Source organism: Neomonachus schauinslandi, chromosome 10, assembly GCF_002201575.2.
Source record: "Neomonachus schauinslandi chromosome 10, ASM220157v2, whole genome shotgun sequence".
NCBI lineage: Eukaryota > Metazoa > Chordata > Mammalia > Carnivora > Phocidae > Neomonachus > Neomonachus schauinslandi.
Genome location: NC_058412.1, coordinates 45,780,708 through 45,808,304, shown reverse-complemented (window position 1 = coordinate 45,808,304; position 27,597 = coordinate 45,780,708). Strand labels below are relative to the sequence as shown.

Below are 27,597 nucleotides of genomic sequence, written 5' to 3'. Positions count from 1 at the left end.
AAATATGAACTAATTTCCAATACTATGATCTAATCAATTGCAGAATTTAATAAACTGATTCACATCCTCTCTTCTTATCCACTGAACTTATAATCTTTGCCATGTTTGAACCTGGTACTAGAATGAACCTTACCAAGGCACTGAACTATTTGGTATGAGGCAACAGGCTTTAATAATCAGTATCTAATTGTGACCTCATAAAATATTCTAAACCATTACCCATCATCTACTATTCTATCTAATAGGTATGTATTAGTAAAACATACAGTGATGATCAGATGGTCTCTATACATATTCATTTTGCAATACTATTCTATGATGTTTACGTCTGATCTCCCCAAATTGCCTATTGCCCAGAAGACTGTAATCTGGGCTGCACCTGGGCAAATATTACCCTTTGATAGGGGATAGCACATGAGTTATGGCTACAGGTGGTCCTTCAGGTTTTCATTTACAGACAACTGCAATTTACCTACCATTTATTAGTCTTTCTTAGAAGTCTGCTTTTAGTATTTGGAGAAGTGGGGACTGATACTCAAAATATTTAAACAACCATGTCTAACATAGACTCTGATTTATAGTTGCACAAATCAACAAAGCAAAGAAACAAAAATAGCTTGTTCACAAAATTAAATTAAATAATTCTGCTAAAGGAATCGTATTCAACATTTAGAACAACATGCATCTTTAAGAGTTTTATTTCATAAACTCGGACTTCAGTGCCTAAGGAATGATTAAAAGAGTTAGCCTTGGAGCTTGCCTAAATAATTTAGCATTTAAAAAACAAATAATGTGGGCGCCTGGGTGGCTCAGTCATTAAGCGCCTGCCTTTGGCTCAGGTCATGATCCAGGGTCCTGGGATCGAGCCCCACATAGGGCTCCCTGCTCATTGGGAAGCCTGCTTCTCCCTCTCCCACTCCCCCTGCTTGGGTTCCCTCTCTCATTATGTCTCTATCTGTCGAATAAATAAATAAAATCTTGAAAAAAAATAAAAAGCAAATGTCCTCTCACAACATACAAGAATTGTAACTAGATAAGCTAAGATGACAAAACCTATACTCCTAGATTTCTAAATTCTAACGACCTTCATGTACTCTTCCCATCCTTTATCTTCCTTTGTATTCTCTGTATGATATATAAAGAAGATTTAATGTGATATGGAATATAATTGTGTACAATAATCATTCCCCTGCTAGAGAACATGATGTCTATCTTGAGTTTTAGATGTGTTCAAATTTTGTAAAATGTGATTGAAATTATTCAGCAGCTATCTAAAGATAAAGACATTATATTATAAAAGATGTTATATCTATTATAGCAGATCTGTTCAATCAATTTATTTTAAAACCGAGAATGTCAGCCCTACCCAATTTAAGGGAACTGATAACAGCCAACTGTATTTATAGATATAAAAATCATATGCATGGGGTTTTGTAAATATAAAATGGCATATAGCTAGCAGACTCTGATACATATTCTCCCAATTCATCATTAAATCATATACAAATAAAAAGGATGAAAATTTAAAATAGGATTGAAAACTAAGAGAGAGAATATTTTCACAGATATTAGATGACCCTCCAACACCATTAGACAAATAAATCCTGACTGAGACAGTCTTACACGAATAAAGAGGCATAAAGTCATAAAACAGTGATTCCTGAAAATAGGCAAACATTTAAACCCTCCTCTCCTTTCCAACATTGTTTCAAAGACCTAGGCACTACACCACCAAGAAACTGGCCAGCCACTTTTCACTGATGGTTCTCAAACATGCTATGCAGGATCACAGAATTAATATAAGATTTTACAGAACTTAGGTGAAAAGTATTTTTCTGGACAAAAAGTATCAATATATATTTCTAATTGCTACTATTCCCAAGTGACATAAAAATTTCTAACACTTCATGTGTGAAATAAGTAACAATGCATATACACAAACCTATTCATACTAAAAATGGAAGGGATCAAGATGTAAGAATCCACTATGAAATTAAGGATTGAGGTATAAAAAACTATGAAATTAATACATAGCTCTTAGTTTTGAGAGATTGATAAGCAGAAGGCAAGCAAGAAATTATACAACTCAAATAATATCTTTAAGAGAGTTAATATAATGAAAGTTACACCTTAGAAAAAATAATATATTTTTATTTACACAAGGCCCACAACACTTAAAGATTTTTGTGCATTGGTCAACATAAGAAAATCCCAATTTGTCTCACAAAGTAAAAGAAAGTAATACAATGAAATCAGAAATTAATTAGAATTGTTTTTAAGTCTTACAAATCAACAATACAAAAACAAAACAAGCATTCTCTGTAATAAATCCAAGGCTAAAATAGGAAATAAAACAGCAAATAAAGTCTATTTGGAAATTATGGGGCATCAGAACTGTACCCATTAGAATTCATGGAATGTAACAAAAGCCATACTCTGAAGAAATGCCAAAGACTTAACTTCTTTTATTATGAACCAAGAAAAAATGTTAAAAACTAAACTTCATACTGAGTAATAAAAATGGCATAAGAATATATATTTAAGAGAAGATATAAATTAATAAAAATGAAACAGGAAAAATGAATGAGTAATAAGAAATCAGGAGACAAAATTGGTATGCTTGATAAATAATTCTTAAGGCATTTTAACAATAAATATATGAAAACATATATATGTATGTATATATACAGATACAGATACAAAATACTTAATATTATATAGCCAATTTACTTCAGCGATATATTACCTTGATATTCCATGATAAAATAGTTTCTAGTAGTAAAGCAATGAGGGTTGAAAATTACAAAGCCTTATAAAATAAGTCTACTTGATTAATGAGTTAATAGAAATCATCTCCATAGATACAGCATCCTATATGATAAACTTATAACCTACATGCATTTCTTATAAACCGATCATAAACTGGAAGAGGTAGAGTATTTCTTTAACATGGTAAAGAATTTGTGACTAAGAACAAGTGCTGTTCTTGTCAATAATGATGGACAACAGAAGACTTGCCAAACTTTGCCTAAGAGTATAGGGAATCTAAAAGAGGAAAATAAATTCTAAAAATTTATAGACAGAAATGCTTTTAACAACCTCATTTGTTTGGATTTTTTTAGACATTTCTATTGAAGTATAATTATTGGAATGATCCATCATTTCCATTTTAGCTGTTCTATTTGTGGTTTGTATTTTTATTCCCTTAAAAGTGCCTTTCTAAGAGCATAAGTTTTAATTATGATTATGTCTAATTTATCATTTTGTTCTTTTATAGATCATGCTTTTGTTATCATATGTAAGAAAATATTTTATCCTATATTTCACTCTAGAAGTTTTATAGTTTTAAGTTTCAGATTTGGGTCTGTGACCATAGAATTAAACTGGTATCAGGTGTGAAGTGTTATTTTGTTTATTTATTTGTTTATTTATTTATTTTTTGCATTTGGATATCAAGCAATAATTGTTGGAAAGACTATGTATCCTCCCCTGAACTGCCTTTGCACTTTTGTTAAGATCAATTGTCCATATATATAGGGTTTATTTCTGGATTCTCTATTCTGTTTCATTGTTCTATTTTTCTATCTTCCTGTTTAATTCCACACTGTATTGAATACAAAAGCTTTATAAGTCCTGAAATAAGGCAATTTGCTTTTCAAATTGTTCTTCCTTTACACATTTGTTTTAGGTTATATTAAGTCCTTTGCATTTCAGTACCAATTTTAGTATTTCAATGTCAATGTGTCATTTTCCACCAAAAAAAAAAAAAAGCCTGCTGTGATCTTGGTTGGGATTGTTGTTATATCTATAGATCAATCTAGGGAGAACTGACATCGTAACAATACTGAGTCTTCCAATTCATAATCATATTACTTATGCCTTCTTTAATTTCTCTCAGCAATATTTTGTAGCTTCAGGTTTTGAGAACTCGTGTCAGACTTATTCCTAAGCAACTTACATTTTTTGATGTTATCATAAACAGCACTGGTTTTTATTTAATTTTTTTATTGTTAATACAGTAATACAATTGATTTTTTGTGTAATAATGTACACTGTAACCTTGCTAAACTCACTTTTTCTGGGAACATTTTGTTGTTATTGTTTTTGTGGATGCATTAGATTATAGATGATCATGTCATCGACAAATAAAAGTAGTCTTTATTCTTATTTCTGATAATGGATACCTTTTATTTCTTATTCTTACCTTACTACACTGGCTAGAACTTTCACATTATTTTGAATAGATGGTGAGAACAGACACGTTTGTCTTGTTCCTGATTTTAGGAAAAAGAAGCATTGATTTGGCACTATTATGGGTGATTGTTACTAGTTGATTTTTCATAGATGTCCTTTTTTTTTTTTTTAAGATTTTATTTATTTATTTGAGAGAGAGAGAATGAGAGAGAGAGAACACATGAGAGGGGATAGGGTCAGAGGAAGAAGCAGACTCCCTGCCGAGCAGGGAGCCCGACGCGGGACTCGATCCCGGGACTCCAGGATCATGACCTGAGCCGAAGGCAGTCGCCTAACCGACTGAGCTACCCAGGCGCCCCATAGATGTCCTTTATCAGGTTGAAGAAGTTTCCTTTTACTCCTGTTTGCTGATTTTTTTTTTTTTACTAGAAATGTATATTGAATATACTCAAATGCTTTATCTACATGTGCTGAGACAATTATATGTTAATTATATCATATAATAAATTACATTGATTGATACACAGATATTTATACCAACCATATATTCCTGGAATAAACCTCACTTGGTCATGATTATGTATTTTTTGGGTATGATTTACTAAAATGTTTATAAAATTTTGCACAATTTTTATTTGGTGTATTTGCCCGTAGTTTTCTTCTTGTAATGTAATTTGTCTGCTTTTGGTGTCGGTGTAGTGATGGCCTAATTGAATGAGTGAAAGTGTTTCTTCCTTCCTCTCTAATTTTCTCTTTAATCTTCTTCAACTTGTGTAGAATTTGTATTATTTCTTTCTTCAATGTATGATAGAGTTTATAGTGATACCACTTACACCTGGAGTTTTACTGTGGGAAGGATTTTAAGTACATATTTATTTAATAGACACAGGGATATTCAGGTTCTTTTTGTCTTCTTGAGTAAACTTAGGTAGTTTTGTGTCTCTCGAGGAATTTTTAAGTTATGTCTAAGTTATCAAAAAGATGTCTATAATATTCCTTTAATATGCTTTTAATATCTTTAGAATCTGGAGAAATTTCACCAGTCTCATTTTTGATATTGGTATGTGTGTGTTTGTACTTTATTGTTGTAGATCAGTCTGACTAGAGTTTAATCAATTGCATTCCTTTTCTCAGAGAATAACCTTTAGTTTCACTAATTTCATTATTTTTCCATTTTTTAATTGATTTTGACATCTATAATAATTACGTTCTTCTGCTTACTCTGGGTTGATTTGCTCTTCTTTTTTTCTATTTTTTTTTTAAAGATTTTATTTATTTATTTGACAGAGAGAGACACAGCAAGAGAGGGAACACAAGTAGGGGGAGTGGGAGAGGGAGAAGCAGGCTTCCCGTGGAGCAGGGAGCCTGATGTGGGGCTCGATCCCAGGACCTTGGGATCATGACCTGAGCCGAAGGCAGATGCTTAACCATCTCAGCCACCCAGGCGCCCCTCTTTTTTCTATTTTTTTTTTTTAAGTAGAAGTTGAGGTCATTGATCTGAAGCCTTTCTCCTTTTCTAATATAGGCATTTATTCCCTGTAAATAATGGCTGCAGTTTTGCATTTTTTTTTTTTCCAGAGCCTTCTTCTATATCTCCTTATGTCACAAGAAGTCAAGAAGACAAATATTTTAAGTCCAGGTCTACATCCACATTCACCACACACGCACACACACATACACTCACACAAACACTAGACAGATGATAGATGATAGATAGATAGATAGATAGATAGATAGATAGATAGATAGATAGATGATAGATAGGCAGACTGATTTATATGGAACTTTAAATATGTATATAAAGAACAATTATAATCATATCTTATATAATGGTGTATTCCAAAATAAAACCACATATTCTGTCTATGCTTAAATCACTGGTAATTTTACAGACATCACTGAAGATTAGTGATATCTGGGTAAAGATGTAGGATGTTACAAGCATAGTAACAATACCACAGCAATAGCTAGCATGTGTTAAGAGCACTCAATGTGTGCCAGAGACTATGTTATGTCTTTTATTACGTGATGGCTGTATTAAAACCCTATAACGTAGACATAGTAACATTATTTTATAGGTAAGAAAACAGGTTGACATGGGCTAAACTAATCTGCCCATAATTCCAGAGCTAAACATGGCAGGGCTAGTGTTTTGGCTCAAATCTTTTTGACTCCAAGTGTTTCTAAGGGAAAAAAAAATCATTTTATTTTTAATTTAAGCCTTTCCATGGTACCAGTCTATGGCATTTGTTCAATTTTCATTACTGTATGTGAGCCTAAACTCAATTGGAAGAAATCTTTCATCAAGAGTTTAACCATATCTCTCCCATATAATAGGAGAAAATTCTACCATCCATGAAAATTGCTTCCTCCAATAGAGCAAGTCATCTGAGAAACCATCTTCTTAGAGACTGCAGAAAATTACAGAAATGTCTCTGTCAGTCCCCAAGTTCTTCCTGAGGCTAGTTTCTTCCTATACATTTTGAATTGGTGTATTAAAACCTTTTATTTGCTTTTCAGTTTCCCCTTGATTCTTGCTTTACAGGTCTTCCACCTTGAAATGAGCATAGGAACCTTCTTATTAAAATTTTTCTCCTTTCCGTACATAGACAAACAAACATAGTCATAGCCTTAAATTCACTGATGACTGACAAACATTAAATATTCTTAGGCCTGACGGGTGCTATTTGCCCTAAACCCAATTACTCAGAAACCTTGTGGCAAGATATATTTCTTCATGCAAAATTCTCTAGGTCTGCAGTACTATTATGGTGGTAATAAAATCATTTCTTTTTCTTTCTTTCTTTCTTTCTTTTCTTTCTTTCTTTCTTTCTCTCTCTCTCTCTCTCCCTCCCTCACTCCCCTCCCTCCCTCCCTCCCTTCCTTCTGTCTTTCTTTCCTAGAATATTTTTATCTATACAAATTTATCTATAGAAATTTGTAATTTAACCTTGGCTAAGAGTCACAATGAAGCAAAGCATGCCATTCTTATCATCAGCAAAATCCTGACACCACTTTATTAAAACCCTAGACACAGAAATGCCCTCAATTTTGAAGTGAGCCTGAGTTTACTACCAGTCTCTGCATAGATTACCCCCCACTCCCTACATATGACATCGAACTCTTTAAGTTTTAGGATCACTAGTGAACCTTCCTAGGCTACAGAAATGTATCCCTTACCTCTTCAAGAGCAGATTCTTTGTACTATATTAGTGGTTCTCAATCATGGTTGATTTTGCCCACTCCCCCAGAGAGTTACTTGGCAATATCTGGACACATTGTCAGTTGTCACAACTGGAAGAGGGGGATTGCTGCTGTTACCTAATAGAGACAAGCCAGTCATGTTTCCTACAAAGCTCAGGTCAGACTCCATCTCCCCCACCACCAATTACCTGGCCTCAAATGTCAACAGTACTAAGATTGATAAACCCTGTACTAGATCACTTCCTACATTAGGAGTTTCAATCTTTGTATGGAAATGTATCCATGGGAAGTAGAGTTGCCTAAGAATTTACAAGACACTGAGGAAAATTTTACTGGTTCTAGTTCTCTACATACTTACCTGAGTCTGCCCAGCTATGCTAGATGTTAATTGTGTCTCTGGGATGCAAAGACATAAAGGCATGATGAGAACAAAGAATTCAAAAAAAGCTTCATCAGTTGCCTAATTCCACCATGGTTTTAGTTCTTAATCCCAGCTTTGGTAAACTGGTAAATCACAAAGACTGCTTTCAGCCCTTTAAAGCTCAGAATCAATCACTCTAACTAGGTAACCAAAAGAGAACTTTTGGATCAAATCTATTTTATCTGTCTAGAAGTGTTAAAACTCTGAATGCCTCCAGATACTCTGCAAACTGTAGGTGTCCATAGTCCTATTAATTCCTAATGCTTGGTTATTTAGACATGCTGCTTCATGTAACTACCTAGGTTACTTGCCTCTCTTGCTCTTGAAGGCATATGAGTCGGCCTAGGCTTCATTAAATACAACTCAGAAAAATTTTAACAGACCACCTTTCTTTTTGCCCCAAACTCACATGCTTATTTTAGCTTCCTTGTTCTCTCTAATCAAAAAATAATAAGAGCTAGAGGGAACCTAATTTAAAAAAATACTAAAGAAGAAAATGATACAAGAGCACCTTGTCTAAGTCTACTTCCCACTCATTGGAGAACTGCTGCCAGGCTGTATTCTTGCATTCTCTTCCCCCAGAAGAGCCTTATTGTCAACTATAAATACTTCTCAATCACTTTGAACATTCCTCGATGTGGGCTCAAGTCATCCACAGTAATGTTTTCCTCCTCAAAACTATTGTGGAGGTGAGTGAAGAGAACGTTGCTGAGCACCCTCAGAGCTTCCTAATTAGTCAACATCATTTCAAAAATTTGACTAATAAAATAAAGAATGTGAAGCTTAACAACTGGCATGGTTGAGAGATAATGAATAAAAATGTCCTATTTATTAAACCAAAGAAAATATACTGAAACACAATTGGAATTAATATTTGGAATATTATTGTTTCTGATTACAATAGGCACATTAAAAAATATACCCCCGACCCACAAATATACACAAGTCTGCATTAGATGGGTCATAGCAAAAAACAGATAGAAGAAAATATTGAAATATAAAAATTCATTATATTGCTATTAGGAACAAAAATAAAACAATTATTATATAGAGAGAAATAAATGTTCTCCTTTATGCAGAATACTTTAGTATTTTACAGTACACTTAACTCACAAATAGAAATTAGAGTTTTATCATATCCCAAGGTTAAAGATTTAGAACCTAACAGATATTAATGCACTCCAGATTATTCTTTAAAAATAACACAATTCCAATAAATGTATCAAAGAAATTTTATTAGAGTACTGACATAATAATTCTAAAGTTCATCTCCATAACCTCAAACATCTCACTTGTCTACCACTAGAGAATCATTTTAATAAATTAAAAACAAAGAGGTAGATTTTTATTTGCTGTCATGGGGAAATATCCAAGATATATTACATGAAACAAATAAATCCAAAAGCATACAAACAGAACTTAAATCAGTACAGCTAGTATAATATTATTTGAGAAGAAAAATGTATTCATTTATATATGCACAGAAAATATCCAGAATAATACAGAGCAAAGTGTTAACAATGATTTATTTCTAGAATATGGTTCTGGAAAGGATAAGAGGCAATAGAAAACAAGATAGTGGGAAAGAACCACTTTTATATATGTATATACATAGTGAATTTTATAATTAAATATAGAAACTGGGTAAAAATTATAGCCAAAAACATTTTTAAAACATGAATAATGAAACATAATTTAATCTATTATATTAATTAAGCAGTATGATGAAAGGATTAGGAAAATAAAAATAGAAGAACATGTGTATTCATATATATTTGTATATATATGGAAACATGTGAATACATAATCCATGCACATAACACATAAGTATACATGCATAAAAAATATGTATCTATAAGTATTCAATGCTTAAGTTCACAAAAATAACATTTCATAGCTCTGAGTAAATGATAAATGAGTTTGGGAAAGTGGGTAACATTTTTGATAACAAAAGTTAGTTGAATTAATGATTTGCATGCAAAAAATAAAACCATGAAACTATTAGAGGAAAATAAAAATTATTATTTATTTAATATTTTCTGGAGATAACCTTTGTACCATACAAAGAGTCAGAAACAATAAAATAAAATATAGAATTTAAATATATGAAATTAATTTTCTAATTACACAGTCAAAATCCCACCTAAAATAATTAAAAGACAAATGACAAGCTCTGAAAAAACCATCTGTGATGTTTATAGAAGCGAAAGGATTAGTCAACTAATTTAAAATCAATCAATAAAATTATGAATTGGCAAAGAACATGAACATAAAATACAGAAAGTAAAATATACAAAGGCCAAACAAATATAAGAAATTATATATATAGCCAGTATATATATAATATAAATAAATACTTAAATATATTAAAGTGATGAACATTAAAAAAAAAAACCTTTTGATCTCAATTGGAAAAGATCACTGCCAAAATTTAAAATACCATTATAAATTTTTAATCATTAAGTATATTTAGAAAGACATAGTGCAAGAGTGGCCATCTTAAGTTTCTTCATTCCCACAATGTCAAAACAACCACTAAAACAAAACTGGAACCTGTGTACAGTAAAGTCATATACAATATTATCCACTAACTAAAATTATGTTGTAGATGAATACTTATTGATGTATAAATATGCTCACAATAAAGTAAAAATTACAGATTATAAACATTTTGCAAATTTATGTAACAAAAATACAGAAATATGCTAGGAAAATGGCAAAAAAAGCTATATTAAGTATTTTTTCTCATTTTTGCCCTTACATTTTATCATGTTGAACATGAATTGTATAATAAAATGGCATATTAATGAAAAAAGTCAGTGAGGAAAATGTATATTACAAAATGGGGTACTTCAAAATCTATACCCTAAAGGTAATCCATAGTTTTAAACTTCAAATAATGAAATAAGCTTACTAATTTTTCAGATAAAAACTTATGAAGAAACTTTTCAAAGAAGAGAATCTAATTATTTTTAAAAGTTAGAAAATAATGAAGAGATGTAAAATTTGGAATGCAATCATTTATTCATTCAGTAAATATTCTTCCAATAAACATATAATACATGGAATGAGGCACTGGAAATACAAAGTCAAGCAAAAATAGTCATATATTATCTGCCCTTGAGTACACAGAATTGGAAGATATTAATCAAATCATTATTTTAAAAAAAGTGGTGGTAAGCAAGAATAAAATACTGTGGTTTGACAACACAAGAATTTCAGCAATGGCTTCTTGAGGAGTTGATAACTAAGTGGAGTGAGTAGTACCTAGGGCTGGGCTTATAAAACAATGTTGTCAAAGGAGAGAGCACAAGGAATAAGAGGGAAAGGAAAGGGGGTGGGGGTAGAGAGTGTGGAGGCCTCCTGGGATGGAGATTTGAGAGCAAGGGGAGTGTGATGTGAGAAGAATCTGTAAAGGCAGGGCCAGGTTAGTCAGTGTTTTTAAGGTCATGTTAAGTGTTTCCATTTTTATTCTAGGAACAGGACTCCACTAAATTGCTTTAGATTAAGGCGACCAGCTTTCATTTCAAAAGATGCACCTGTGTGCAAAGTAGAGAATAAATCCAATGGAGCAAGAGATCAGTTAGGGAGATTAAACAGGACAAAAAGGGGCTCTATTGAAGACAGAATGGATGGATTTAAGAGATACTTAAAAGGTAAAATCAACAGGACTTCATGATGGATTTTTTATGGAGTGTAAGGATGAGGATGGGGTCAAGTATGGTTCCTTTGATTCTGACTTACAGAAAAGGATAGTTTCATTCACAAGACAAGGACCACTGAAAGAAAAAAAACAGGCTTGGAAGAAAAGACCATGGTTTGGTTTGGAAATGGGTTACAGTATCAGATCTTTGATCAGATGCCAAGTAACAAATTGTTATACATGTGGGGGAACTCAGAGAAGAGGTCAAGCGATTAAGGAATACCTTTATTAGTAGTAAAAAAAAAAAAAGGTATACTGTATATGTCTCTCTCATTCAGAAAGAGAAAAAGAGAGTGAAGGAGGGAGAGGGAGAGAATGAATGAATATAGGGGTGTAGAGAAAGTGCAAGGATGAAGCCATAAGGAAAACATAGTATTTAGTTTACGAAGGATATGAAAAAGGAATATGATAAAATGGAAAAAGAATGGCCCCTGTATAGAATTCCAAGGAGAACATTTGAAAAAGAAAGAAAAGACCAAGTGTTGAACGTTAAGATATCAAAGGTAAAGCAAAGAATAAAAAAGTCATCAAATTTAGAGCTAATGAAGTCAGTGGCAAACTTAGCAAGAGCTGTTTTGATGGCTTTCAGCTCTGATGACAGACTGTAATGGGTTTAAGAACCAAATGATTGATGAGGGAAGGTAGACTTGAGTAGAATCTTTTAGAAAGATTTTCCATGAAGGGGAAGAACAAAAAAGGGCTATAATAGAGGAAGATATCAGGTTAGCAGACAATTCTATGCAGTTTATTTTGAGGAGTAAGACTCCAGTGTCTTTAAAGGCCTATGACAATGATCTAGATTAGGAGTCAGCAAACTATAAAATATTGAGGCAGCATGTTGCCTGTTTTTGTAAATAATGTTTTTTTGGAATGCAGATGTGACTTTCCTTTACGTATTTTCTATGGTTGCTTTCATGCTACAATGGCAGAGTTAAGTAGCTGTGACAGAAAGCATATGGCCCACAAAGTCTAAAATATTTACTATCTGGTCCTTCACAGAAATATTTTGGTGACCCTGATCAGAGTAAAGAAATAATTTGGCTTTATAAGAAAGTAAAAGGTAAGATAAGAACGATAAGGTACAACTACTTAGAACATCAGAGCATACTGGTGGAGGGATTCATTTAGACAGAGGTGATGTTAATACCTTGCGGAAAAGAACGCTGATATAATTTGAAGGTCTCCTCCAATTCTTTTTAAAATATCAGTAAACCTGAAAATCCTTAGCAATTATGAACAAAATAAACAGAACTAAAATATAAAATAAAAAATTAGACTAAAGAAATTTTACATCTCTAAGGAATTTACATTCTTAAGGAAAAAGTGCATCTAATATCTAATGATCTAAGGGTTTTATTCTGGATTTTAGGAGTATGGATCAAAGAAACTCACCTGCCTCATTTACAGTTTCTAATACAGTGGTCCATAGAGACTGAAAGAACAAATATATGACTAGAGAAGATGCTTAAGGATAAGTAATTATTACATAAAATAAAAATCACTACATATGTTACATTTTCAATGATATTTGTATTTTTCTAGGAAACTGTAATTCAACATTCTGATTCAAGGACAGCAAAAGGCAAACAAATCTGAATAAAATCTATGTTTTCTCAGTATTGTATCTCCAAAGGGACAATACAAAGGGAGTTTTCAGTGGTTATTTTACAAATTTCAAGGAAAAGATAATGTCTATATTATTTTAACCATCTCAGAGCTAGAAAAAGAGATATTACTAAATATAACTCAACTGATAAAGAATAATATTGACCATTCTCCATTTTTAAGAGAAATTTTAAGATTGCAAGCAAAATAAAACTAAATCCAATGAGAGCTGATTTAAGAAAGTATATTACGAAAGAAATGCCATAATTCCAGAAATGCAAATAACATTTAAAAATAGGAAATAAAACATGTAATTCATAAAGCCAAAAACTAAAAACTGGGAGGGAAAGATATGCCTCACAAAAAGAAAAAAACCACAATTCCAAAAGTCATTTAGTGAAACTTAATGTCTATCCTGATAAATGAGTATTTTATAAATGAGACTATAGGTATAATGATAAATGTGATAAATAAATTTTACCTAAAACAAAGTATTGTATCTGCTATTGTACACACAAGCATTGAGCCTAGCATTAATATCTATAAATGAAGGCAAACAATACATTTTTGTGTAATAGATAAGTTAATGAATAAATAGAATGATAAAATGGACAAAAATACAAAAGGTCATCCCATTAAAATTAGGAACAAAAATATTGCTTAAAATCACTGTAATTGTTTGATATTCTAGATTTAGTCAATACAAATAGAAAACTAAGAAAAGTTAACTATTAGAAAGTTAACGCATTTTGTAGTTTACGAAATTATTTTTGAACTAAAAATTTCAAAAAAATTAGTCTCCTAAAATTAATGGATTTGGTCAAAATGTTGATAATAATTTTATAGGCATCTATACACTTATGATCTTATTATGCATTAGAATTTTAAAATAAAGCAAATCAACTCATCGTTATTGGGGACACAAAAAATAGGTAATGCAAATTGAGCTCTATGCCATTTCTATGTCATCCATACATTTCCCTTTGACAACAGTAGAGATATCAATCATTTCCAATTGATTTATAGATCCACAGAATCCCAGTTGTGTGTGTGTGTGTGTGTGTGTGTGTGTGCGCATGTGCGTGTGTGTGTATGCATTCAGGAAAGAAAAGGTTAGAGAGAGAGGGAGGGAGGAAGAGAGACATGGAAAATTTTATTTCAAATAAAAATAGCAAAAGATAACCAAGAGAGTTTTTAAAAATATATGTGGAATTTAGTAGAATACTCCTTTATAAAAATTAAAATATATCTTAAAACCATATTAGCGTAAAAATATGTTTCTGATACAAGAATAGAGAGTGAATCCATGGTAAAAATATAGAAACAACAAAAATGACACGGATATATGAAAATTTTACATTAATATTAGGTAAAACACACTGACAAAATCGTAATTCCTTAGTGAGGAAAAAACAAGTTAGGTCTATATTTCACATTATATATTAAAGGATATTTTAAGTAGATTAAAAAATTAAGTATAAAAATAAACTTATAGAGGAAATAATCAAAACACAGTGAATTTTTACTTACATACAGGATGTGAAATGCCTTTCTAAAAATAAAAGCAATGCAAGAGAACATAACGAAAACTACTGTTGACCTCATGGACTGTTCATATATCGTATTTCAAAATAAGAAATCCAACAACACAGAATATTGCACACAAAAAATTCTAATGCACTAAGGTTAAAGATGTAAATATTAAACACTAAAAAATAATGTGTCAACTTATTTTTAAAATAAAATATAATAAATAATGGTGTATATATGGGGAAATGTTAAATCTTATATAATGCATGTGTTAATACAAATAGATATATATTTTTGAGGGGGTAATGTAGCAATATGGCTAAAGAAGTTTAAAGTTTTCATTCTTTTCACTATTATATTTTCTCTTTGAGGAATCAACCTACATGAAGAGGTCATTGTAGACCTACTCTAACAGTGAAATAACTCAGCATAAATGTCAACAAAAAAGAAACCTTAAGTAAAAGATGGCACATTTTAGGAATGTAGTTTCAACATACAGTATTTTAAGAAGTTATTCTATTCATCACAAAATGTGAACTTTAAAGTAACAATATATAAATCCATATATACAGTTTTCAATGCCAAATTAATTTTATAAACACCTACAATACACTACCTGTGCATATACTAGAAGTAAAATAGAATTTTAAAAGTATTATCACTGCATAGTGAAAATTTTTGATAATTATTTTGTTTTATTTTTATAAGTAACCTCATGTTTTCAACATTTTCGAAAGCAGCATTCATTTATAACTAGAAAATAATGTAAAATAAATAAGATACATCAGGTTAATGCACAAAATTGTACCTCATATTTCAGATTAATATTTATTTTTCTAATTGTTTAGTATCTATAAAATAGAAATATTCTGACAACATTGATAAAATAATATATTTGCATATGTAGTTAATAACTATGTTCCAATAAATTTTCTATAAGAAACATAATGAGAAAGAGAATGGATACTATTGTCTTTATAGGCCAATGATCTTTGCCAATCTTCATGTTTTGGTGGAGATTGTATATACATTTTCAAGGAAGATGCTATGCCAAAATTAAAGGAGCATAAATTTGGAATATTGATTTAAAGTCATCTCTTATCATCCAGTCACTTGAGGAAACACAGAGAGACAAAGAGATTATGATTTGCAAAAGGTTAAAATGTTATATTTATAAATAATATTCTTTTATCTTTCAAGTCTCAAGATTAGAATCTAAGCAGTGAATCTCAAAAATTAAAAAAAAAGATTCTGGTTAGAGTTCTGTAGACCATATCCCAAGAATATGAAATGGATTGACTATCTGACAACTTGGGAAGGGAAAGAGTTTGAGCATAGTAAGGTCAGGGCTTATGACTCTGGTCACTCTATGCTGCAGGTCAGAAATCACAGTGAGAATAGGTACCACTGAACTGGCATTCCTACTTCAAAAGGAAAAATGAGATCCCCAGGTGGCATGGGCCTAGTGTCAGCACTTTATTGCCAAAGACAAGATAGGCATAGTTACCATAAGAGACGGTAAAGTCAAAGCAGTAATCAAAATAATTTGACTCAAGAGACCCATGGTGTTGTCTATTTGATCATGGTGTCCCTAGGAAAAAAGTACATAAGTACTAATTCCTACTTGATCAGTGTAAGTAGGTCAGATCTAGGTCAAGTGAACAGAAGCGTAACTTGAATCACAAAAACAGTGTCATGGCCCCATAATCAATTCCCAGACTTGAGCCAGTTTACAGATCCAGAAACATTTAAATGAAAGTCAGATCCCCCCGAGGAAAGACGAAGCTACACTGTCAAAATGTATACTCTTAATCTCTCTCCTAGCCTTTCCCAAAGAGACAAACAGCTATTTACCAAGGTGACTAGGCATTGGGGAAAGTGGCGTAATTAGTTTTGGGGACTTACTGGAAATTGACTGGAAGGGACACTAATTCCTGCAGATCCAAAACATCACTGTGGTCCCAAAGTTAGATTACGGGCTCACGGTGACTGATGGAGTTTTAGCTCAGGTCCATTTCACAGTGGGTCTAGTGGGTCCAGTGGGTCCATGGCCCCATCCCGTAGTTACGTCCCTAGTTCCAGAATACATAATTGGAAGAGACATATTCAATGACTGGAAGAATCCTCATTTTGGAATAATTCTGCCTTTCCAAACACAAGAAAATAATTTACTGTCTTTTCCAGAAAAGATAAAATTTTGTCTTTTGTCTGTGGGGTATTTGTTTTGTTAAGGACCTGCTCTAGTGATGCCCTTTACTTAACAGCACACAGTGGTATCACAGGAGGTATTATTCCACGAGGAAACATAAAAAGAAATGTATTTCACATTAAAATACATTACAAATATGGGGACCAAAATAGGAATTATATAATAATCTATTTATGCAAAAATAAGAGCTCATATTATATTCAACAAAAATACTTATATACATCAAATCATTAAATATTATATATTTTTGCTAGAGAAATATCAGGTCTTCTTAAAAATACATATTAACTTCTTGTTATGCATAAACACTTTGGGGAAATTAAAACTGCCTCCACTTGTTAAGAAAATGAACTGAAGGGCAATACTTGATCAGAATGGAAATTATTATTATTTTTTTTAAGATTTTATTTATTTATTTGACAGAGAGAGAATGAGAGAGAGAGCACATGAGAGTGGGGAGGGTCAGAGGGAGAAGCAGGCTCCCTGCCGAGCAGGGAGCCTGACGCGGGACTCGATCCAGGGACTCCAGGATCATGACCTGAGCCGAAGGCAGTCGCTTAACCAACTGAGCCACCCAGGCGCCCCAGAATGGAAATTATTAAGTTGTTTCTATAACGCATTTCTTCTTTAGAGTTACTACTACTAAAAGAACTGTAAATGCTACCTTCTTTGAAATGTGAATAAAATGTTCAGCCAAGGGAGTATTTTACAAATCCTGAGGTATTATTTATATATTAGTGTGTCTGGTACCCAAACTAAATTACAGCTCAGACAAGGGACTGAAAGGTCAGGTTTATTATTCACTTTAGTAAAAATGTAACCACAACACTTGTTTCTACATCAGGGAGTATTATAACCATCATTATAACTAATAATGACAATGAAAATAATACAGCCACAATGTATTTTGCATTTTTCAGTAGACAGTAGGGCTTATGGCTAATAATCATTTATATTTACACTGAAGCTTTTTATGGAGGAGTTCAGAGTGGTTTTCGGATAGTAGCTCATTAATCATTTCAACAAGTTAGCTGGAAAGTTATTATCCCAGTTCAATAGATGGAAAAATTATATCACAGAAAGGTCAGATACATATTTACTTGTCCAATATTACAGAAGTAAAGTGAGTCAGTTTCAAATCTCTCAGACCTTTTTTTCACCCCTTGATCTAACCACTGGACCAATGCAATTTTGGCCCATACTATGGTGTGACCATCAACCTAAAGTACTTTAAGGCTGACCTCTCTGCTATTACTTTTACAGACTTATAAACACAAAAGAAAATCACAATTTTTCATCTGTGGAGATCATACTAAAAAAGACTCAGACACAATTAATTTCTATTTCTATTTCTTTTTTAAGTCTTATTAGAAATATTTAACAATGTTGGTGTCAATTTAAAATTATAAATATCAAAACCTTAATAGTGAAATGCATCATAATTAAATTTATGCTGAAACAAACAAGCAATATTTTCAGGGCTTCATTTTAACATAAACACATTTAATAGGAGTTACTGAAAGGAAACAGGAAATCAACTTTTAATAATTCCTACCCTCACAAATAATTAGATCACTAGGAAAAAATGAAAGGACCAATGTGTCAATAAATATGACCTGAGAGAGTAGGGAGGAATTAAAAACAAGCACAGAATTTAAACTCAGACTGTTTCTTGTTTGTTTGTTTTAAAAAATCAGTGTAATTTCCATGCTTTATCTGATGATACTTAAAAGAAGACAGAGAAACAAAATTGTTATCCTTTAAAATGAAAATATACCATGAATGTGAATGAAATAGAACTGACTTTCTAAAATAAAATAATTTCAAGTATTTTTCCTTTGTCTATATCATTTACTACTCCAAAATTAGCATCTATATAGTTTTGCACTAACCTTGAAAATGACCCAAAAGTGAAATCAGTTTATAACCCTACACATTCCTACTTGGAAGTATATAGTTGCTCATGAGATCCTATAAAAAAGAGTGAGTTTTCTTAAACAAATCCATCTATTATTCACTTTAGCTTGTCTGCTTTGAATATTTAAATATGCTGTAAAAATTTTGTTTAGTTTTTAAACTCAATGGGATTTGAAGATTTCAACCACTGAAATATTAAATAAAAATAACAATTATAAATTTATACAGGAAATTTTGTTTTAATATTATAGTTACTTTCTTTACCTTAAATTTTTCTTTTAAAACCATTGTGATAAAAATGTGTAATGTAACATTCTTCTACTAGAGGAATTCACATTTTTAAAAAAATAAAAGAAAAAGATGACACTTCTTTCTAGGTTTAATGATTATATCTTTACCCTTCTGAGGTCTGAGAATTCAGTAAATATATAAAAGACTAAAGTGAAGGAGGAAATAGAACTTTCCAAGAGATGGTGATATGGACATCCAAAAATTCAGAAAACAATCACGATAAATGACAGAAGAAACAAAATTTTGTTGATGTCTTTAAATTTTTTTAATGCCTCCACAAATATTTACTTTTGAGGCAATTCATGTGAATTGGACAAGTAGTAAAGAACAGTGTCTATTGAAAAGTGTAATATATATTACTTTAATATCTGTGTGCAACATACATCTTAGTATTTTAGAAATATTTATGTGGGATATATGGGTGTTTATTTGCACATGGTTGTTTAAATACAATTATATTTCAAAGTTACTTTTGTATATATTTAATAACACCATATAAAAATCTCATTGCCTTATAGAAATAATAATGCTAAATATCATAATCTTATTTAGTTATGCATGGGTTTACTACTTATCTGGTATCCAGGCATCAGTTTTTGTTCAATGTTTTCCTTTTAGTCAAACTTATTAAGAATTTTTGGACAAGATTTTTTTTTCTGATTTTTAAAAAATATCCTCACCATTACTTTAACCATTCCTTAATGTGTATCAGTTTTATTGTCCTTTCACTCCCAAACTTTAGGTTTACAAGTATTATAAGATTTGACTTAAAGTCAAACATCCGACTCTTAAAAAACAATTTTCCCACATCTATGGTTGTTTAAACCTTAATTTCTCTTGACAATGAAAGCATTATTTTTTGAACTATTTAGCAGGAGTATGAGTCATAGCGTTTGCATATATTGAGGAGTTTTAAGCATATTAAAGCTAGTGATTTTGATACCACAGGAAATAGTGTGCTTTTTCTCAACTTTCTTTAATTGACAGCTAAATTTTTAATGGCTTATGGAGTGCCTATGAAAAACACTCTCATAATTTCTCTTTCATTTTAACAATACTGAGATTTTATTAAATTGACCTGATAAATGATACTTCTTTTGGTACTATAAAAAGCAATTTTAATTTTAAAACATATTTAACATGACTTTCATGCTTTTCACTGATCCAAAGACATACTAATATTTCAAAACTCCCAGTCTGGTGATACACAGGTTGCCAGTGTTTCACTTTGATTTAGTGATTCATGAAACTCTAGAGACATGAAAATTCCAATGAGTCACCAAGTCCCCAATGCTAATATTACTGAGCAACTTCCAATGCATAAAGGTATCTATAAATGTAATTCCTGATAACTAGGATGAGTAGATTTTATTCAATACAGAAAAGTCTCCAGAAGAAAAATTCTGAAATTACATGAAGATTACTGGGGTGTGTCAAAAGTGGTACATTCCTAAGAACATAACATAGTCAGACTTTTCAATTTGGAATCTTACTAAAATTTTGCCCATGACATGCTAAAGCAAACTTATTCTAAAAACAGTAACTGAACCCCTTATCATCAGTTCAAAATCTTTCCTAAATTAACCATGTCAGGCTTTCTTGGAAGCTATCACTCTTCACCACTACCATTTACAGATTCTAATGAAAACTCTATTCACAAATAGATTTTAATTGAATCAAGTTCAGACAATAGATTTAAAAAAAAAGTCATATTTTAATGCTTTCAAAATAACTAGTTACCTGGCAGAATTTAAAAGATATATAAATTTGTGTGTGTGCTTGCATGTACGTATATGTGCGCATGCATGTGTATTATGTATTTTCCCTTCAAGCATAAAGAAATTACAGTGTTCCTCACCTGAGCACGCCAATTTTTATTAACTCAAGAAGTTCTTTCTTTTCTCACTGACAATGAATATAAATAACAGTTTTCCCTCCATATCCCATCTTGTCCTTTTAGTCCTGGGACTGTCTGCAGACAGTTTACAAAGTTTACTAGGCTGAGGAATGCTTTGAGTTGGGATATATTGTGCTAGCTGCATATATTCATTTAGTGATGGGTCACAGAGAAATGAAGTGACTAGCCCATAGTCACACCAGAAATGGCAATGTGTAGTTTAAATTCTGTTTTTTGAAAAAGAACATTAAGACTATCTAAACATGAAATACTAATAATTTTAGAGCGGTTTAAACATTTAAGAAGTATGTTCCCTGACTAACAAATTCTGATAATTATAACCCAAGATTCCTTCACAAATATTTCAAATGTCCAAAATAGGAACTTTAATGGAAATATATTTCTCTGTGTATATGAACACATACACATACAAATTCATACACACACATATACACACACATAAATATACTTTATGTGACTGTACAAAGTAGAGTTTCAGTTATAACATTTTGACATAAAAGCAGTAGTAAGCCACCAAAATGACATTTATTTTCTATAGTTTTGTATTGGAAAATATGAGTTAAACAAGGATATTGGGACTGCTTCACTTAGAAATCCTCTTTGAACACATTACACTTTAAGTTCTTGGAAATTCATTTAGTATAGTTTAAAATGCCAATTTCTAAAGTGTAAAAAGTTAATAATCCCTCTTAAATCAACAGTTAGGATCTGACATAATATATTCAATAAATATAAACTGTTAGAAATGGTCTATACCACCCACTGCACAGCAGTGAAAGAAATAATGTAAGCTCAATTACAACCATTATATTTATATTTTACTTGATTTTGAAGAATTGTTAACTAAAATATCAAATATTTGGAAAATATATATCTAATGTCACCTATACTCCCATTCTCCTAATGGCAGCCCTCTTAGCATTATGGGATCATTAAACTTTATATTTCAATTAGTTAACTTCTAAAATACTTTGGATGGACGATTTCTTTAGAGACCACTTTCATTCATTCATTCATTTTAAGGTTTTACCAATTCTACTTTTTTTTAATTCGCAAGACAAACTTGAAGTGTTCTCTCCTCTCCTATATTCACAATGACTAGTTTTATAAAGGTCCTTGCAATTTTCAATTGATACAACATATCCTAGAAAAAACAGGTATTCAAAATTTTGTTCTGTATAACTTTTAAGTAAAGTTTTGGTAGGCAGAATAAAGTAACTTCATAATTCTTGTAATATTTTTAGTGAGATAAACCTATGCAAAATTTCACAAACTATTTTCAAAAGTACGTACTGCAATTTTCTCTCTCTCTCTCTCTCTCTCTTTTGCAATTTTCTCTTTTAATAACACTTTACTAAGCTTTAGGCAAAGCTGTTTCCTTTTGGCTTTAAGTTCTTTCTGAGCACATATTGAGGACAAATTAAATGATTCAGTTCAACCAAGCACACTGCTCCACTCAAGGTATGATGATTGAGATGTAAATATCTATTAGAATTGTGCCATATATCATATTAATTATTACAACTATCTACTCTATTCTTCTTTTATAGATATAAGAGATTTTTACTGCCTAAGGTATTATAACATTCTCCTTCAAAGTCTGAGCATAGAATGGGCATGTGGCCAAAGTTATTCACTTATTGAATGCTGTATTTGTGTGTTAGCTCACAGACACCATTCTAATTAGGGGTCTTAATATTTCTATTTTCTTCTTAAAAGAAATAGACAAAATGAATATTTTGACTATATTTAGATCATGCTAACTAAATATAACAGTTGTATAAGTGGAATTTTCAATTTAATGCAGTTTTTTTCTTTTCAAGGCACTGTCTTAGAAAATTAGCATTTAGTGCTAAGTTTTCTAGTTAAATATTTATGGCTTTATTGGGTAGAGTTTGGTGTTTTGAATTAAAAAAAAGCCTACCTCACAAAATTGTATTATAAATATATTAATGATTCTTTATTTTTCTAAGCTACTGATATGTGAGGTTTATGAAAACACCAGGCTAAAACTCAGCATACCTCTATAGTCTTAAAAAATCATAAACTTGGACAAATCACTCCTCTCTTGGCTTCATTTTGTACAGAAATTTTCTCAACAGGAGAAATTTTACTCCATGGTGACAAAGACATAAGGGGAAGTTATGGTTGTCATCACAATTTCTAATAATTTGCTTTTTCTCATTTCTTATGTCCACCTATAACTCTAATAGATTGAACATCCCGTCAAAAAGGGGGAGTGGTTGCTGCAATGTTCTTATGTATTTGTGTTTCAAAACAAGTTAACATTCATTCAAATGTAGCTTTATTGGACCCCTTGAGTTAATGATCTTAAATGTATAGCCTACCATTTTCCACTTTTTAGGGCATGGAGAGTTTGATCTACTTCAGCAAGGCTGCCATTTCAACTCTCTTCATTATAATATTTAATTAAATTCTTCATTATTTAATGTCTTAACACCACATTCATCTCTAACAAAGCCACTGCAATTTCATGACCATAAACTCCCCTCTATATAACATATAGTATCAAAATGTGTTTTGAAACACGTTTTTATAGAATAAAACATGTTTTTATTTTGTTCCTATCATGGTAAAGCCTAGGGTCTTTGAAAGAATAATCTCTGGAACTGAAGATCCCTGGAAAAGTTTTAGAACCACTATACTCAAGTCCTAGTTCTTTAAGAATCTTTCTTCTTTCTTGGTGATTATTATAAATAAAAATCACCTTTCTACTACAAAAGTCAAGAGAAAATAAATGAGTGGACCTGGATTTTCCTTTTCTTTTTATATTATTAGCCTTTAAGAGGATCTCAAAATATAAAGAGAACTTAGAATAAAACAAGATGAACTTGTTTTACTATATTCATGTATATTATATAAATATCAACCTGCAATAAAAGCATCAAGCCTTGTTAAGGCTTTCATATAAAATTTTTTATTCTCTTTAATTTTTAAGATCAATTGCTCATACAGGTTTCTTTTAAGGATTTATTTTGGGGATTACTTTTCTTATATCCAATTGCACACAAAAAGGAGAAAATGAACTCTGTGAAGAATATCTCAGTATTCCAAATTCTACTAGGTTTGAGAATATTTCAAACTCAGTGCCTTGTCCAAAACATTTTCATTAGCATCTGCCTTTAGGACTACAGAAAAACTGGGTATATATTAACAAAGAGCAAATTATTTTTTCCAACTGTTGTAACTAGTAATAAAAGGAAAAATTCTCATTCAATACTCATGAAAACTTTACTTTGAAAAACTAATCATCTAAAATCAGATATTAAGACAACATACTGCCAGAACTGTCTCTCTCCATTACTTTATTCAGCAACAAGGCCTTGGCAGTCAGTCTTTGTACTTTTTGTCAACTTTACCAAGCAAAGAACAATTTGCATCCAGTACTAACTTATCAACAGGTTGGAAATATTTGTTTATTTCCTACTCCTAAGCATGTTACTAAAAGTGATATTTAAAATTAAATAATCAGAAACTGGATCCAAATATATCCTCATGAAAATGAAAATAATGTAACATGGAATGCCTTCATTTGAAGCTAATGTTACAGAAAGGGAAAATACCCAGAACTCAAATCTCTCTCTTTATTTATAAATATTTGCATCACTTAGTTTTGGATAAGTTTAACAAGAATACACATTATTTCCTTTGGGGATGACAGCAAAATTGACAAACAGTCCCTGTTATGCCTGTCATTATGTTATTGCTAAATCATCCACAATATCATGACCTGATTTTAGTTACCAGGGACATAGCGAAAACATGGAATTTAAGTATCATTCTGATTACATACAAATAGCCAGCACTTAAGAAAACCTATGAAGAGTGATCTATGTCCAGTAATTAAAAAAAAAGAAAAAAATGGAAGGAAGGAACCAAGGGAGGAAAGAAGGAAAGAAGGAAGGAAGGAAAGAAGGCAGAAAGACATCTTTAAAAGCCTAACACAGTTACACAGTAGGCCTCTGACATTCTCTATGCTGGTATAATAACTAAATGGCAAGTAACACAGAAACAGTTATCCTTGTGAGATCCCTGTTGCATGCTTTAATTATAACTAAAAATTTACAACAAAATCAACCCTTGGGTAAATTGCTCTTTGGTTTAAATCTTCATTACCTCCTGGAATTTTGGTAAAATCACTTTGTGTTTAAATTAAGCCGGTCCCTCCTTCTTTACTCCATTACAGAAGTCAAACAATAAGAACCAGACATTAATTTTAGAATGAAAAGAGTTTTGTGTATATGTGTGTTTGTAAGTCCAACCCCTGTATACAAACTGTTAAAAAACAGATGTTTTAACATAGTGCTTTATTCCAACTTAATCTCATCCTTGAATGAACTTCCTTCAAGTTTCAACCATTAAAAAAAAAAAAACAGTCAATTTCCTGGTGGTTGTAATTTAATTAAGTAACCTTTCACACTGAGCAAAAACCCAAAAGCAAAAGGGTCATTAATCTTTCTAGTGATTAGAGACACCTCTAGAGCTTCAAACATTTACCTCTCCTTCCCCGTAGTAGAAATGCTTTTAGGAGGATCATGGTTCATACCTCGCATTCCCTGGAGCCAGAGATGGTATATGTGCAGGGCCCAGATCCATTAACGGATATATCCATGGTCTCAGAGTTTGTAGGCTTGTAGTCCACATAATACTCCTGTAAAGGGGAATTCATTTGTCTTTCAGACTCTCTGGTTTTTTTCCGCCGCCTCTTCATAAGAGAGTGTTGCTGAAGTTGTTTCATGCTGGCTGGGTAGCGTTTCCAAGACACATAGATTACCAAGAGGATCATGGCCACCGAGAGGAAGAGAGCCACACTCCCTGCAATAATTTTGTGAAATGAAACATGCTCATACTCTTGCTCTGTGCCAGGAATCTGAAACCCTGGGGAAGGGCTTGGTGTTTCAAGGGTGGGCTGGGTGGGGTCAGATTTGGAAAATGTAGGTTTAGGGATAATCAGAGGCTTCTGGGGCGTTTGGGGTACCAGGTGTGATTTTTCTGTGTTGACCACCTGAACTTCAGAGCAGATATTATATGTTTCCACTGCATCACTAACCTTTTCACCCTGGATATGCTTAGGTCCTGCACATATCATGGTGCTTTCCTTATTTCCTTTGAAATTCTTAAGCCAATAAAATAGAGGACAAATGCTCCGACTGCATTCCCACATATTTCCAGACAAAGTGATGGATATTAATGATATCCATGCATTGACAGTTTCCTGTGAGATGTTGGTAAGCTTGTTGGAATCCAAATTCAATTTTTGCAAATTGGGTAGACATTTAAATGTGCCCGGCTCAATTCCTTGGATGTCATTCCCTGATAAATCCAAGTTGTGTAAGGAACTCCAAGTCCATGTCAAGCCTTGGCTAATGGAACGAATCCTGTTCCACTGTAAGTAAATTGAGCGGAGATTGAAGAGACGTGGAAAATGAGCAAAATTGATCTTGGAAAACTGATTGTGCTCCAAGTGGAGCTCCTTCAACTTCAAGAGGCCAGCAAAAGCATTTCGGGACAAGCTTCGAAGACGATTGTAACCCAAATCCAGAAAGTCAAGATTTCGACAGTCTTGAAAAACTCTTATCGGCACAGTCTTTAATGAGTTAGATCTCAGGTGCAAAATGATGAGTTTCCGAAGACCTTTAAATTGTTCCAATTGCAATGTCTGAAGTTTATTGTAGGAGAGATCCAGATTGCGGAGATTGGGAACCGGGTGAAATGTTTTATTGTGCAGATAGGTAATTTTGTTGGAGCTTAGAATTAATTCTTTCAGTCTACGGATCCCTTGAAATGCATCTTCATCCACTGAGCTAATGTAATTATGGTCAAGATAAAGCCATATAAGCTGGTTAAGGCCGGCAAACTGATTGGATTTGAGTTTCTGAATGCTGTTGAACCTTAATGATAAGCCTTGCGACCCTCCAGAAATGTTCTCAGGGATATCTGTGAAAGCATGAGACTCACAGTATACAATTTTGCCATCACATCTGCAGTTCTTTGGGCAAGCTCTCTGAGCCCCCCGTGAGCATAACAAGCAGAAGTGTAGGAAGGAGCACTAGCACCACACGCATGCCTCTCAGCTGCGTAATTAAACGGAAACCTACAATATTAAAAAGAAGACAAATGCACATTGTAAAGCTATTAATATAAATCACCACCAGTTTACCCGCTATCAGGGGCATTTCATCTAGTGTAGTAATGGGACAGTTGATATGAGAACAATGTATTTAACATTTGAAGTCTTATTTTCTTTAGTGTTGCATGTTTGCTATAATGAGGTTTCCTTCTTTCTTCCTTGATTTTCAAATCACCACAGTGCCGTGGAGCTAAAGAAAAGCCTTCCCGAGTTTCATGAGTTCATATGTTCATCAACACTGAAAAGCACACAGCTTGTCTTATCCCTTAGTGCCAACACTGTAATAACAACAATATTTGGCTAGTCACTCTGTTGAACATCAGTATCAGAAGGAAGAGTACCAAGTCTTCTGGTAATGGCAAAAATGTGACTTAGAAAACCCCATACTTGAACATCTTTCCTAGTTGAGCAAACAGGCTTTGATTTGACAAAAGAGCTTCAGTAAGCTGTCAAG

At 32.2% G+C, this 27,597-nt stretch overlaps 1 protein-coding gene across 1 annotated transcript in view; it reads right to left on the bottom strand.

The window, feature by feature from the left end:
- The window catches only part of LRRTM4 (leucine rich repeat transmembrane neuronal 4), a 707,152-nt gene extending 679,963 nt beyond the window's left edge, over positions 1-27,189 (bottom strand). The window contains 2 exon segments of the mRNA XM_021699104.2: positions 25,560-27,026; positions 27,028-27,189. Of these exon segments, the coding sequence (XP_021554779.2) occupies positions 25,560-27,026; positions 27,028-27,189 (1,629 nt within the window).
- Between the last annotated feature and the right edge of the window lie 408 nt (positions 27,190-27,597).